Source organism: Thalia democratica, chromosome 3, assembly GCF_965202585.1.
Source record: "Thalia democratica chromosome 3, ktThaDemo2.hap1.1, whole genome shotgun sequence".
Taxonomy (NCBI): domain Eukaryota; kingdom Metazoa; phylum Chordata; class Thaliacea; order Salpida; family Salpidae; genus Thalia; species Thalia democratica.
The window spans coordinates 46,892,181-46,906,233 of record NC_139167.1 but is presented as its reverse complement, the minus strand read 5'-3'; the positions used below and the strand labels follow the sequence as shown (position 1 = coordinate 46,906,233).

The following is a 14,053-nucleotide window of genomic DNA, read 5'->3' as shown; positions in this document are numbered from 1 at the left end:
GAAATTAAAACAGTTCAACCAACTAAGCTCTGAAAAACATAGCTGATGTAAACAAATTCAAACAAACAGCTAAGTTGTTGAACTAATTTGTAATGTTCGAAGTGTTTTTTTTTTATGAATTTTCATAATTATGACGTATATAATCTACTCAAAACAAAATAATGAAGATTCTTAATTTATTTTAGAGATTCAACAAAAGGTTTTAAGCATTTATTTTTACAAATACTGACTGATTTAGTCTTTAACATTTAAATCTTTATTTAGAAATAAATTTACATCTCGAATTGATCTTAAAAAGATTTCTTAATTTTTTTAATCAAAAGTTTTTAAGCATTTGAACTGAGAAAAACTGAGATTATCAAATTTTAAAATAAAAAAACTGATTTAGCCTGACGTTTTTCAACTTTTTCAAAAAAACTGATTTAGCCTGACGCACACGAACTCTGTTTTAATTTTACAGTACATTAAATTAACCATTAAAAATTACATATAAATTGTTTTTACATAAAATTTTTTTTTATTAAAGGTGAAACAAACCATTTATGCTTTAAACGAAACATTAGCACTTTAAAGATTTCTTTATGCTGATACATAGTAGAACTGTGATTTTTTTGATTATAATCATTATTTACTTAATATCTAACTGTCAATGGTAACTTTTAGTCTTTACTAAATAAAAATATAACTGAAAATTAACGATCTTCTATTTTATTCAACGTAAAAAACGTGGTTTTAATGTATATAAAACAGTGACTTTAGCTTGGTCAGTACTTAAGTGTTTTTTTAACCTTTTTTTTAAAGTAGTTTTAGTTTTTTGTGTAATAATGTTTAACTTTTTCTTAGAAACCATAAAATAAGTACACATTTGCTGTTTTCTCAACGATTATTGTTTTCAATAAATGCTTAAATGAAAATATTATAGTAAACTACAAGTTTAATATGTTATAAACGCCTAACCAAGTTGAAAAACAAAACTAATTTGAATTTTCTAAAAAAATGTTGTGGTGCATTACTGCTTCAAAGCTTGATGCCCGGTTTTCTTCAAGTGCTTGAAAAGCTGATTTCTTGTTGGAAATTCAAAATTGCAGGTGGAGCACAACAAATCAGGCATTTTTTGGTTGCTTTCAACATTTTCCAACTTTTTGCTTTTGTCTTTTCTTCGACGTTTTTTCAGCTTGGCTTTTTTGTTAGTTTCTTTGAGATTATCTTCTGAAATTTGTTCACGTACATTGTCCGTACATTCACTTTTCACTACACTTTCTGCGATGTTTTGTTTTTCTTCAGTATCAGAAACAGGTTCATTTCTGAGTATATTGAACATATTAAAAAAAAATTAACTTTCTTTATAAATATAGTAAATAATGAACTTTACCACAAGACCATCAACAACAGCGTCCGAGACAACCTACGACCGGTTTCGTCTTGATTAGGACTCATCAGGTAGGCATAGTCGCGAGACACCGCTGTTGAGATCTTACAAAGCGGGCTCAAGTACAAAGTACTGAAGCGACCGCTTGAGGGTAAAGTTTTTAAACATAAAATATAAATCAAAAAGAAATATTTGTTTATTACGTTATACTTTATTTATTTCTAAATTATATTTTACACTACTAATAAAAAAATTAATAAATTACATCTATCATTTATCAACAAAAAACAACTTAGCTAGAAAATCTTAGCTAAAAGCAAAATTGTTTTTGTTCACTAACATATTGTGCACTTACCTTAAATCAGAAACTATAAAGCTTTTTTCAATGTTTAATTTATTAGTAAAAAACGCTGTTCTGTTTTGTTGTTTCTTTTTGAGTTTTTTGTTTCTTTTTTTCTGACTTTTACTTTGAAAATCTCTACAAACAAAAAAAACATATAGTGCATTTGTCGAAATGGTTTAAGTTATACAATAGTTTAAAATATGACTAATAAATGTCGTTATTTATTGAAAACTAAAACATAAGTCTAACTCTTCATCAGAAGTTATTTCTTTACAGTCTTCTTTAAGTAAACTGCTTTCATTTTTTTCAGCATAGTTGTTTCCGTCACTTTCTGAGTCTCTGGAAAATTAGGTATAAGAAAATTAACATTTGCATACTATTAAAACCAATACCAAACCAGGCAAGGGTCAGAATTGTATGGCGTTTATTGTTCAGGTGTCTGTCTTTTTTTATAAAGTTTTACATACTTTTATTTTAGTTTCACATAAGTTATCCGTGCAAGAGTGAACAAACATGAAAAATGACGCTCCTTGCAAATTTGAAACCTAAACACCCAAAAATAGTTTTTTTCTAATCAAGCAGATATAGTTATGTATATATTTTTAAAAAATAGTATTTTGTAACATAATGAATGGTTCATGTATAAAAGTAGAATTTCGAGCTAGATAAAAAATATTTTCAAAGCGAAAGACTACCAAATATGTCAATACTGATTAAAGACTATATAAATACGCATAAGAAAAAAATTCAAGATTCAAAAATAACTAACAGTAGCACAGAGTAATGACTATATAAAATTAAATAAACTCATTTTCCAAATACAACTAATTATGTAAGTATGTAATATAAAACAATTAAGTATATTTTTTAAGTATGTAAAATAATTGAAACCCTTCAAAAATTAAATTAATAAATTTATACAAAACAAAAGAAGTTTTAACTAACAATAAATTTGTTTCATTAATTTTGCTGTAAAGATCACTTGAATCCTGATTTATCGAAATCATTTTTTGGTCTTTTTTCTTTTTTTTTTTATTCTTCTTCTTGCTTTTTTTACATTGATCAACTCTTAATTAAATTATTTTTTATTCGAACTTTTAAGAAATTTAATAATTAACAAAAATATATCTTTAAAAACTTAAAATTATTATTATTATTAAGATGACATTAACCTAAACAAGTATTGTTTTAATTATTCTAAAATAATTTATTTCCATTATTATAGGAAAATATATCAATCACTAACTAAACTACTTAATAAACAAAACAAGCTTATTGTTTAAAAAATAAAACAGTCAACTTTTTTTACACAATCAAAAAAAGTTTTATTAGTGTTAGTAATAAAATGTTTGCATTAAACACAAGTATATAGAAAACATTTATCTTGTTAATTTAAATTTTGTTTGATAGATTCAAAGCTTATCGGTAACATTGTAAAACCACTTAAAGTAAATCTTAAAAATTAAACTGTTAAAAAAGAAAAATTGAGCATTGTTGAGCTGTAAGATAGATATACAAGTTTGAAAATGTTTATAACTAGATCTAATAGACAAGTTGACTTTGTCAAACTATAAAATAGAGTCAACAGTATAGCATTTTAAAATTTCAAATTCATTTATTTTCAACAATATTTAATCATACTGTATTTTTAATTAAACTTCGTTAAAAAATTAAACTATTTAATTAAGAATACTGTCTTAAGAAAAATCTTGCCGCAAAATAGCAACAGTGGTATTCACTAACATAATAAAAATAAATAAATGAAACTTTAATTTCTGTTCTCATTAACAAACTTTTTGGCATTTTGCTATTTTATTAATTTTCAAAATAGAACAAATAGCTGGTTTTAAAGAGAAAACAATAATCTAATTTTGTAATAAAAACAAAGTTTTAGAAAAAAATTAGTAGCGTTTTTAAAAATTAACAAAATATGTTATGAAACTTACATGTCATTTTGAGTTTGATCATCATTTTCTAGTTCTTGCAGCATTTCAAATTTTAGCAAGTTTACTTTTTCTTTGTGTTTTTTTGATTTTTCATGGTTTTTTTTTCTAAAAAAAGCAAACGTTATTTACCAAATAAGTAAATTTTTCAACTTGCAAATTATATATAAGTAGTTACAAACTTTAAAAGTATCATAAAATAACTACACTTGTTTATCAAATAAAAGTATAAATTCTTAATGCTTATTTTTTAATACTAATATAAAATTTGTGACAAATCTCAAAAGAATAAAACATATTAAAAGAAAATTGTAACCATTACTAAACATAACTGTAACAACAGCGTTAAAAGGTTGTAAGGAAAGAGTATCAATTAAAATATGTAGACATAAAACAAATAAAAATATTTATTAGTTTGGTATCTTGCTGAAAACCTGCAGTAATGTATATTCTTTTGCAAAAAAAAAACGCGCTTTTGTTTCAATTTTTTAGCTTAGAAAGATTCTGTTTTCTTAGTTCAAGTATGCATTTATAATTAGTTTAGCACTGTTTAATGATAATTTTTAGATGAATACGTTTATCATATTCTTTACCACATTTAGAAATTCTAAGTGTTTAAGAATAACTATTATTTTAAACATACTTATGTAAAACAAATTAGGTTTTATAGATTTTCTCAACTTAAAATTGTAATAAAATGCAAAGCCTTTTTATAACTTATGAAGACAAAAAAATTCAATTAATTTAATTATCATTAGAACCCCAGAAAATATCCCGCCCTATTTTATTAAGTATGCAATTAAATCAATAACTTTTCCACTTTCATTGATTTTCAATTGCTCTATAGAATTAACTAAAAAAACAATGGAACATATCTTTTTTCATTCCAGTCTATAAGAAAGGAAACAAACACAACGCGTTAAACTATAGGCCAATATCTTTAACTAGTGGATTTTTCGAATTTATGAACACATTATATCTATAAAAATTCTAAATCATCATTTGAATATAATTTACTATTTGATAAACAATTCAGTTTTGTCCCTAACCACTTGTCAAACATTCAACTATTAACATGCTTACATTCATGGATAGTTTTATAACTCAAAAACAAATGTATCAAAGTAGTTTACACTGAAAAAAAAAACCTTGCTATTCAGAATTAACAAACGATTATTAAAAATATTGAGTCGGTATGTGCTACACGAATCCTTATTGAAGTGGTTCAATAATTTTTTAATTGGGTAACACAAAAAGTGGTCATTAATGATACGCTGTCAGACCCATTATCGATATACAGTGGAGTACCATAAGGTGGTGTAATTGGTCCCCTACATTTTTAATTTACATTAACGATATTAGTTCGAACATTGATATTAAAAGTGATATGAGTTTATTTGCAGATGATACAAAAAATTTTAGGAAGTCAAATATCTTTTTACAATCTATTCTAGATAATATCTACAAATGGCTAAAAACAAAAAAACTCGATTTAAATCCTAAAAAATGTAAAATTCTGACAATTAAGAAAAACAAACCGTTAGACCCATTAATCAATAACACTAAAATATCAACAGTTAAAGCTTTTAAGAATATATATCTCTAAAAATTTAAATTGGAACGAACACAAACTATTTATATAATTTTGCACAAGTTTCATCCTTTCAAATATCAAAAAAAGTTTTAAAACTAACTCAGCTACTATTCTGACAAAACTATTTAAAATATACGTTCGTCCTAAGCTTGAATACAATACACAAATAAATACATTTATCTACGCTTTTTAAATTATTAATGGCAATTATAAGGTTTTTTCAGCCACTTTTTCAGTTTTTCTCATAATAAATATCACTTAAGAGGAAATAATAGAAAAATAAAATGTAAAGACAATTTTAACAACAGTCAGTGGCAAGGTTCATTTTTCATAGAACAAAGACTATGTGGAACAAGTTACCACAGGATGTAGTATCGTGTGAGAGGGTGGAACATTTTAGCTTAGAGCTAAAAAGATTTGATTTAAATAGTATAAGTATCAGTAAAATTAAGTAACTTTCAACAAAAACAGTACATAAAAATAAACATATAAAAATTTTATAATATTTATCCCATCTGGACTAACTAGTGATTTCTCCATTTTTCTATTTGTAATAAAAATTAGTTTTATTTCTCTACGCCTCCCCCTAACAGGCTATTAGTTTATTTTTATTAATTTTGTAGAAATGTGTTTGTATGTACCAAGTTATCGCCTTTTATATCAAGCAAATAAGTTTAAACTTATTAATGAGTTTTTTATGATTTTAATTTGTTTAATTTTTTGTTTATGTTTACTTTTGTTGAATATAAATGTATTTTATTTTATTTTTATTTTTCTCATTCTGTGTCCTGTTTAAGTGGCTCAGGTTTTGATGCCTGAATCCAACATTGCAAAATAAACAATATTATAATAATAAAAGTATTTCATTGGAAAACAAAAATCTAGAGATATTATAAACTGAGGAAACAAAAAGCTAATAAGAAAAACAAGCCATTTTAATGGTAACCCATTCATATACTGACCAGACGTTTTTAAAATTATTTACTTTTTTATTTTTTTGGGTTTACTAGAAAGTATTATACTCATAACTTAAAAAAGTTACACTTACTATTTTTAACTTTTTGTAACTTTTTTACATAAAAGTTTAAGCTATAAAATTTTAGCTTTAGTTTATAAAGTAATATCTTATTGTATATTTTGTTATAAAATCAAAGGTATTTTAAATTAAATTTAAAATTTATCTTCGTGTTAATTCTTTTTTTTTGTGTTAAGTAAGTTAATTCTAAAAAACTTACAGAATTTTTAATAAAATATTTATAGAAGAAACAGCTTTGAATCTTTTTCAAATGGAAAACTTTGTTTTTATAGTAATGTATTTTGTTCTTTTATGTAAGGATAAAGGCTATAAATAAAAATTATTAAAACACTATCTACTTTTTATATTTTTTAAATAGAGCTTTTGGTAAAATTAAAATAAATGTATCTTTTTATAACCTAGCTTTGTAAAAGACCTTAACATAAATAAAAATATTATAAACTAAATATTATTTTTAAATAGTTTACATTTAATTATTCTATACTTCTTTTATTTTACAACAAAATTTTAGCATTTATATCCAATAAAAGCAACAGTTTTAGCTAACAACTGAAGAAACTTTAAATACTTTATATAAATTTTAAGCTTATCTAAGTTATTTTGAGAAAAATGAGTTTTTTATTCTTATTTACGTGTAAATTTTAAAAGGTGTACACATGTGGTGACACGTGAGGAGTCATAGGTGTTGCAGTGCAACATAAACTGCCTTGGTGTACAGTTATCTCTCATACTTCCTTCATTTTATTAATTTTAGAAGTTTTAAAATAACTTCATACTTTAATAAACCACTAATAACATTCCAAATAGTTTAAAATATTTTGAATAATGTCCCTGATATTTTTTGCAGCTTTGTAGCCCAAACAAACTTTGAAACCATATATTAATGCTGTTAAACCAGTAAAAAACTAACGCCATGGAAGTCTTGAAGTTTTTATTGCAAGCAGCACAATACAACTCATCTAAATAAACATCTTCTTCTTCTTCGAATTCTTTCGTTTCGTCAAAATTGTTTATTTTATCAACTATTTTTTTGTCCATTTCTTTCATTAAGTCTTTATTAATTTTTATTTCATCTTCTTTAATAAACTCTTCGTCTATTAAACCTTCGTTTTCATCGGAAGAAAACCCAAAATCATCCTTAATATTTATTGTAATAATTTTGAAATAGAACTTTAAAATGATTTGTTATTATTAATATCAATCATTTAGTAATTCATGTATTTGTTCTTTTTGCTGTTTTTAATGCTTTACTTATTTTAAGTTAAATATGTATAAAAAACGGTTATTAACTTAGTATAAAACTTATAAACTAGATATACTTTTTTAATACATCATCATTACTTTTAAAATTTCTAAATAAGTTTAGCTTTAGATAAATGTACTTTGTTAGTTTTATAATTTTAAAACGTGTATCTACTGCTCTGAACTAGTTTTAGTTTTAAACTCTTATCTTGTTTTCGAAGTAAAGTAATAAACTAATAACAAAATACAAAAAATACAATAAGCTTGAAAACCTGAAAAAAAAAATATTATGTTGTTATAATAAGTTATACTGAATTTTAATTAAACAAATAAAAGATACTATTTTTTTCAAATTTTACTTATATTGCTTTTAAAAATCTTTAATGCAATACTACTATATTATAATTTCAGAAAAACATTTTTTTATTATTGCACTAAATTTTTTTTAAATAAGTATAAATGAAGTTAAAGGACTTTTTTAATTTTATTTACCTTCATTTGGGCTTCTAGCGCATTTAGTTCTGCTTCACGTTGTTCCAACAAATGATGATTTTCAGCTTCAAATTCAGCAGCTTTCTTTAATCTGTCACGTAATTCCTGTTGTCTTTTTTCCTCAACTCGTTGTTTGTTCTCTTCTGCAAGTTTTCTTAACTTTTCAGTGTTTGCTTTCACTCTAGGATCTCTTTTACGAACAAAACCGACAAGTTCCTATTTTTTTTTATTGTGTTAATTTATTGGTAACTATCTATGTGATTATTGTAAGTAAGGTAATTTATCACGTTCACAGAAAACTCAACAAATCATAACTAGTGATGTACCGGACTCACTATCCGGGTCCGGATCTGGCCGGATATTGCCATTTTTGTCTGATATCTGGTTCCGGCCGGATCTCGATTTAAAAAAAAAGATCCGGATCCGGCCAGATCTTGATTTAAAAAAAAGGTTCGGATCATGTTGTGGCCGGATCCTAACAGAGATCCGGCTAATTCGGATCTAGTTAGTATAAAACAGCAATATAAAAGTATTTTTTCAAAAACAAACCCTGTGTAAATGAAAAAAAGTCATTTTTGTCAGTTAAAAATAAACACCTACCGTGATTGGCTCATTTTGTACACGTAACTAATTTACATTTGTTTACATATAAATCATGAAATAAACATTTTAGAAATGCAACTCTTTACCTATATTGTAAAATTAAAAACTAAACTACCAAATTGTCAACCTTATGGCTAGCTGTTCTACTGATTATAAAATTAAAGTAATTTTTTCAGTTTTTAAAAACCTCATTCTGACTCAGGCTAGTTTATACTCACTCTAGCTAGTTTTTTTTTGACTTTGTGACTAGTTTGAAAATTTTTGGGAATTTTTGAAAATCTTAGGCTGCCTCAAGCTAGTTTAGTTTTTTATAAAAACTCAGGATAGTTTTAAGATTTTTTGAAAAACTCAGGCTAGTTTTCTTTTAGATTTTGAATGAGTTTGAGCTCATCCAGTTTTCTATACTTTGTGATTTTCTAGTTAACTATGTTCAAGAACTTGATTTCAGATTGTTAATTGTAAATATTACCTAAAATTGGTCAACCTTGTGGCTAGCTGTTCTACTTATTATTAGATTAAAGTTTTTTTTTCAGTTTTTAAAAACCTTATTCTGACTCAAGCTAGTTTATACTCACTTTATAGGGTTCCCATATCCTTTCTCTAGATATCCCTAGATTTTTGCAATTTTCCAAAAAAAAACCATAAATTTCCTTAAATAAAAATTAAAAAATCATGAATTTCCCGAGATTTCTCTAGATCTTACTTTTTTTTAGTGCTGGACCAATTTTTATGATATATATGTAATATTACATAATTTTTTTTATAAAGTATATTTATATTTTAGATCCGGTCCGGATATTGCCGGTCAGAATTTTTGTCTGATACCCGGATCCGGTGGGATGCCAATTTGAAAAAAAATTCGGATCCAGTTCCGGCCGGATTCTAATTTGAAAAAACTGGTCCCAAAAATGTGGGTCCGGTATCACTAATCATAACAGTCTTCAAGAAAAATTGAGGTAAAATATTTTTCATTTTATTATAACTCTAAAAATGAGTACCCTCTAATTTTTTAAGCTACTTTAGTTAATAATGATCTAAGCTTTGCTGGTAATAGCGGAAATAAATACCATGTTACTTTAACAAATTAAAGCTTAAACTTTTTTATACTTACAAAATGTTTCAAACATGTTCTTTAACTGCATTTTGACTTTTTACCTTTTGTAAATTACAACAATGGTGAATATAGGTAAATTGTATATATGGCTGTATGAATTATTTTATGTTTTAATTAATTTCAATTTTTTTAAAAGGCTTAATTATTTTTATTTGATTGTAAGATTATCTTTTTAATATTATTATTTTTTTTAACCCTCAGTTATTCCTTAAGAGACAAAAGTCATTAGTTGATTACAATTACCCGAATTAGTTCGTTTCTAATTTTTCTTTTTTTGTCTCTTTCTTTTTTGTTTTCTTTCTGCATGGCACGAACCTCTTGCCTACATCTTCCTTCCTTTTCATCCCACTTCTCAACCCATACAAAAGTCAGCTTAGTTGAATACGACTGCCAAGCCGCATAAAATGGTCCAACTACCTGTTTTATTTTCAATAATCTAATTAGTTTTGAATTTACAAAGTTATTATTGTTGCAGAATGTTAATAAACTATAATTTAGTTGATAGTTTATTAAAACACCTTTTTTTATTAAATAATTTGTAAACTTTTAAAACCAACAAACACTCTCATAGTCGCTTTTATGAATTCCAAAATGAGGCATTGGAGTTTTATCTTCCTTGCTAAATTGCAAATCTTGGTTACTAATGTTCTTGAAAACTCTATCGTATACTGCATAAAAACCCTGTTTTTATTTTAGATTAAATTTTCTTAAAAGATTAAGTTAAAGTAGAACATTAAAAAAATTTATAAATAAAATCAAGTACGAACTTTTGTGTTAGATTGGAAACAAGAAGATAATACAAAATATTTACTATCACTACTACTATTTTAAAATTAATTTAAGACATGAGTAAAACATATTTAAGTACTTTAAGGAGTAAATTTCTGTTTAAAAACATTTAAAGATTACTAAGAACAATACAAACAAGGTAGTATTTAAAGTTTTTGTGAAAATTTAACTATACGCAAGTGATTGCATTCGCTCTTCTACTTTTTTTAAATAAGTCGAATAAAGTCTGTAATAATTCAAAATTTCTTTTTGTAGTTAGTAAAATATGTCTAAACTTTTGAGTTTTTTAGACTCTATTAATCATTATAATTAGTTTTAAAACTTGATATCTTAAACTATTTCAAATTTTGCTGCCCATAAAGTTTAAACAGCTCTACAGAGTTTTAATACTTCAATGCCAGTAATTAAACAGCATTCCCCTAAAACTGTTCTTATTTAATGTGTATAGGATTACTGTCAGTAAGTTCAAGTTTTTGCATTTAAAATTTTAAACATAGCATAAATTTAATACGTTTTACTTATTTGACTAGTTACTTTTGCATCTTTAACTTTACAGTAATGTAACTAGTTTAAATATTCAGCTACTGAAAGAAGGAAATCAAAAGAAGAATAAAAAAACAACCCTAAAAAATAATAAAATGCAATATTTATTAAATTAAATAATAATTTATGAAAATTCTGCTTAACTTTAATTATAATACAAAAATAAGTGATTTTATTTGAGTCCTACTCATTAAAAAAACTATTTTTTAATGATTTTACATCTTCAAACAACTAAATATGCATGTAATATTATCAATTATTCAAGTTAAAACCAGAAGTTAAAGTAAGAAGGTTCATTATAAAGAAATTATATAAAATTGATCTTTAAATGTTTTTGAAGTTTTATATGGTTTTTAACAAAGCTAGGAGTTAGCTAAAGGTTAAAATTATTATGTTCTATAAAAATATATCGAACCAAAAGTTCAATTATAAGTATATATGCATATAATTAAGCCAATTTTAGATTGGAGTAAAAAAAACATTATGTACCTTTTAAATAGCAGCCTTTTATGTATATCTAAAATTACAAGCTGCAAAGATTCTTATTTATGAAGTTTTATTCAATTATTTGGTTACAAAATGCCTAACATCAGCTGTTCTTGATCAAGTTTTAAAAAAGTTTTTATTAACCTGATTATCATTTGAAAAACCTTTAAAGCAACTTGATGTAAAGTAATCATACAAATTCAATTCATCTTCATCAAAATTTTTGAACTGCTGTTTTTGCATAATATTTTCTCTATTTCTATCATACCTAAAAACAAAATAATTTTTTTTACTGATTTAATAACCTTTAAAAATAATATTATTTTTACATAAAAAACTCCATACCATGCTTTGTCTTGAGGATCAGAAAGAACATCATAAGCAGCTTTAACAAGTTTAAACTGTTCAGTAGCATGCTCTAAATTTCCCATGTTTTTGTCTGGTAAAAAATTAAGTATTTTATTAATTAGAAACTTAAATATATAAAAAAAACTCTATGTTAGTAATATTTCACAAAATATAATCCATGTAAATTTAAGAATTTATTGTCTTAAATTTCGCTTAAACAGTTTACAAACAATTAAAAATTATATTTATCACAAAACGAATCAAGCTTTTAAGTAAGTTAAAGTAGAAAATGTAATTAAGATCAAAATTTGAGCTAGAATATTAAAAATACTACAAACAGATTGAAACTACTTAAAAAAGTTAAAAACTTAAAAATTAAATATTAGTTGTATAAAAAAACTGTTCAAGTAGTAAAAAATGTATACTTAATATTTAAAAAAACATATACAATGTAAGTAATAAGGCGTTAAAACATATGGATATAAACAATTTATGTCTACTAAAAGTCAAAACAACTGAATTAGCACACATATACTTTATTAGACTCACAATGTTTTGCTGCAGATAAATATCAACAGCTCTATAAAATTTGTAAAAGATCAACCTAGATTGGAAAACAACTTATTCTATTTTATATTTGATGATTGATTGTGAGTTGTTTTTTAGTAAAAAAACAATCAAATAATTATACATGTTCTCAACTAAATTTATAAAAATATGTGTAACTTTGAAACAAGATAAAAGGCAACAATATATTAGATAATGTTTTATTAATAAATTTTTTCCTGTTGATATACTTAAAAACTTAATACGGCTTATTTTTAAAAACTGTTAAAAAATAATTCAAATATTTTAAAAACAGCTGTTTGAAATGTAACCAATTACTTGTAACAGGGTTTTCACAAAAATTAAAAAAAAAAATTATAGGGAAATCCATAAAATATAGCAAACTTATAGGGAAATTATCAAAAAAAAAAAACAATGTATTTTAACTGTTAAGAACATACTTTTAGGGTACAGAAAGTAAAATATGTGATTAACCGTTTATAAGCTGTCTTTAAAAAAAATTATAAAAGTTCAAGGGTTTTTGGGCCCTAATTTTAATTGAATAAGTATACTTAAGATAAATTGTATTTAATACAAAAATAAAAAATATCTGCAAGTGGCGCAATAGAGTTACAATTTTGTACTGAGGTTGCAAAGATTTTGATTAAAAAATAATAATTAATTAATTTTATGTGTTTTTAACCATGCGGTGTTGCTGTTTTGGCTTACAAATTTCAATCATCAAGCAAAAAAAAAACATATATTCTAGGGATTTTCACCAACTTTTTCTATGGATTTATCAGAATATTTAAAATTTATAGGGAAGTGGGAACCCTGTTATGATCAAAAAAAAAAGCTTTTACATTTTAGGTTTGCAACAGCTAACATAAGTTTTTGAAAAAAGTGCTTGGACTCCTTTGACTTTAGTAACAGCCTAATTTTTGGATTTTTTAATATTACATGCTAGAATAGAAATCTATATCAATTAATTATTTACAATGAAATTTATATACAATACACATTTACTAAAATTATTTTTCAGAAACTCTTCAAAATTATAAGTGAAATGTGAATGTAATGGTACAAAATGACACTAAAAAGAAATATGTAAAATACTTTACTGTTTAACAAAGAACAAATTATTCTTTAAACTACTTACCAGGATGCCATTTTAGAGCCAATTTTCGATAAGCAACTTTTATTTGTGAAAAATCAGCATCAAATGGTATATCCAGAACTTGATAATGACATTTCATGTTTTTTTATTTGCTAACAAACTGTAAAAATCACTACTAAGATTTTTATCAAAGTACAATATTTTAAAACTATTTAAGCTTTTAAAGTAATAAAAATTACTTTTTAACATACAACACTTAATAGTGCACAGCACAATTAAGTCGTGAAACCTTCTAACCTTTAAATTTCATAAACCAAAAATTCATTATTTCACAATTTAGCAAAAAAACACAATCACATATGAAAAGGTTCCAATTAAACAACGCTTTTGACAAACTATTTAAGATTTTTTTATTAGGGGGTGCATAGGAAACCAGTTAAACATGCCCCTGTAGCTTAATTAAAACATTTAAAAAGAGAAAAAACTTC

The 14,053-nt window shown here is 24.6% G+C and overlaps 1 protein-coding gene across 1 annotated transcript; it reads right to left on the bottom strand.

The window, feature by feature from the left end:
- Positions 1-707: 707 nt before the first annotated feature.
- On the bottom strand, positions 708-13,736 carry LOC145831544 (dnaJ homolog subfamily C member 21-like). Its single transcript, XM_082938828.1, has 12 exons — positions 13,608-13,736; positions 11,900-11,993; positions 11,699-11,822; positions 10,298-10,417; positions 9,980-10,153; positions 8,020-8,235; positions 7,196-7,422; positions 3,659-3,763; positions 2,658-2,780; positions 1,962-2,051; positions 1,725-1,847; positions 708-1,304 (listed from the first exon to the last, which is right to left on the bottom strand). The coding sequence occupies exons 1-12, from the start codon at positions 13,702-13,704 to the stop codon at positions 1,010-1,012; spliced, it is 1,788 nt and encodes a 595-aa protein (XP_082794954.1). The 5' UTR covers positions 13,705-13,736; the 3' UTR covers positions 708-1,009.
- Positions 13,737-14,053: the final 317 nt, after the last annotated feature.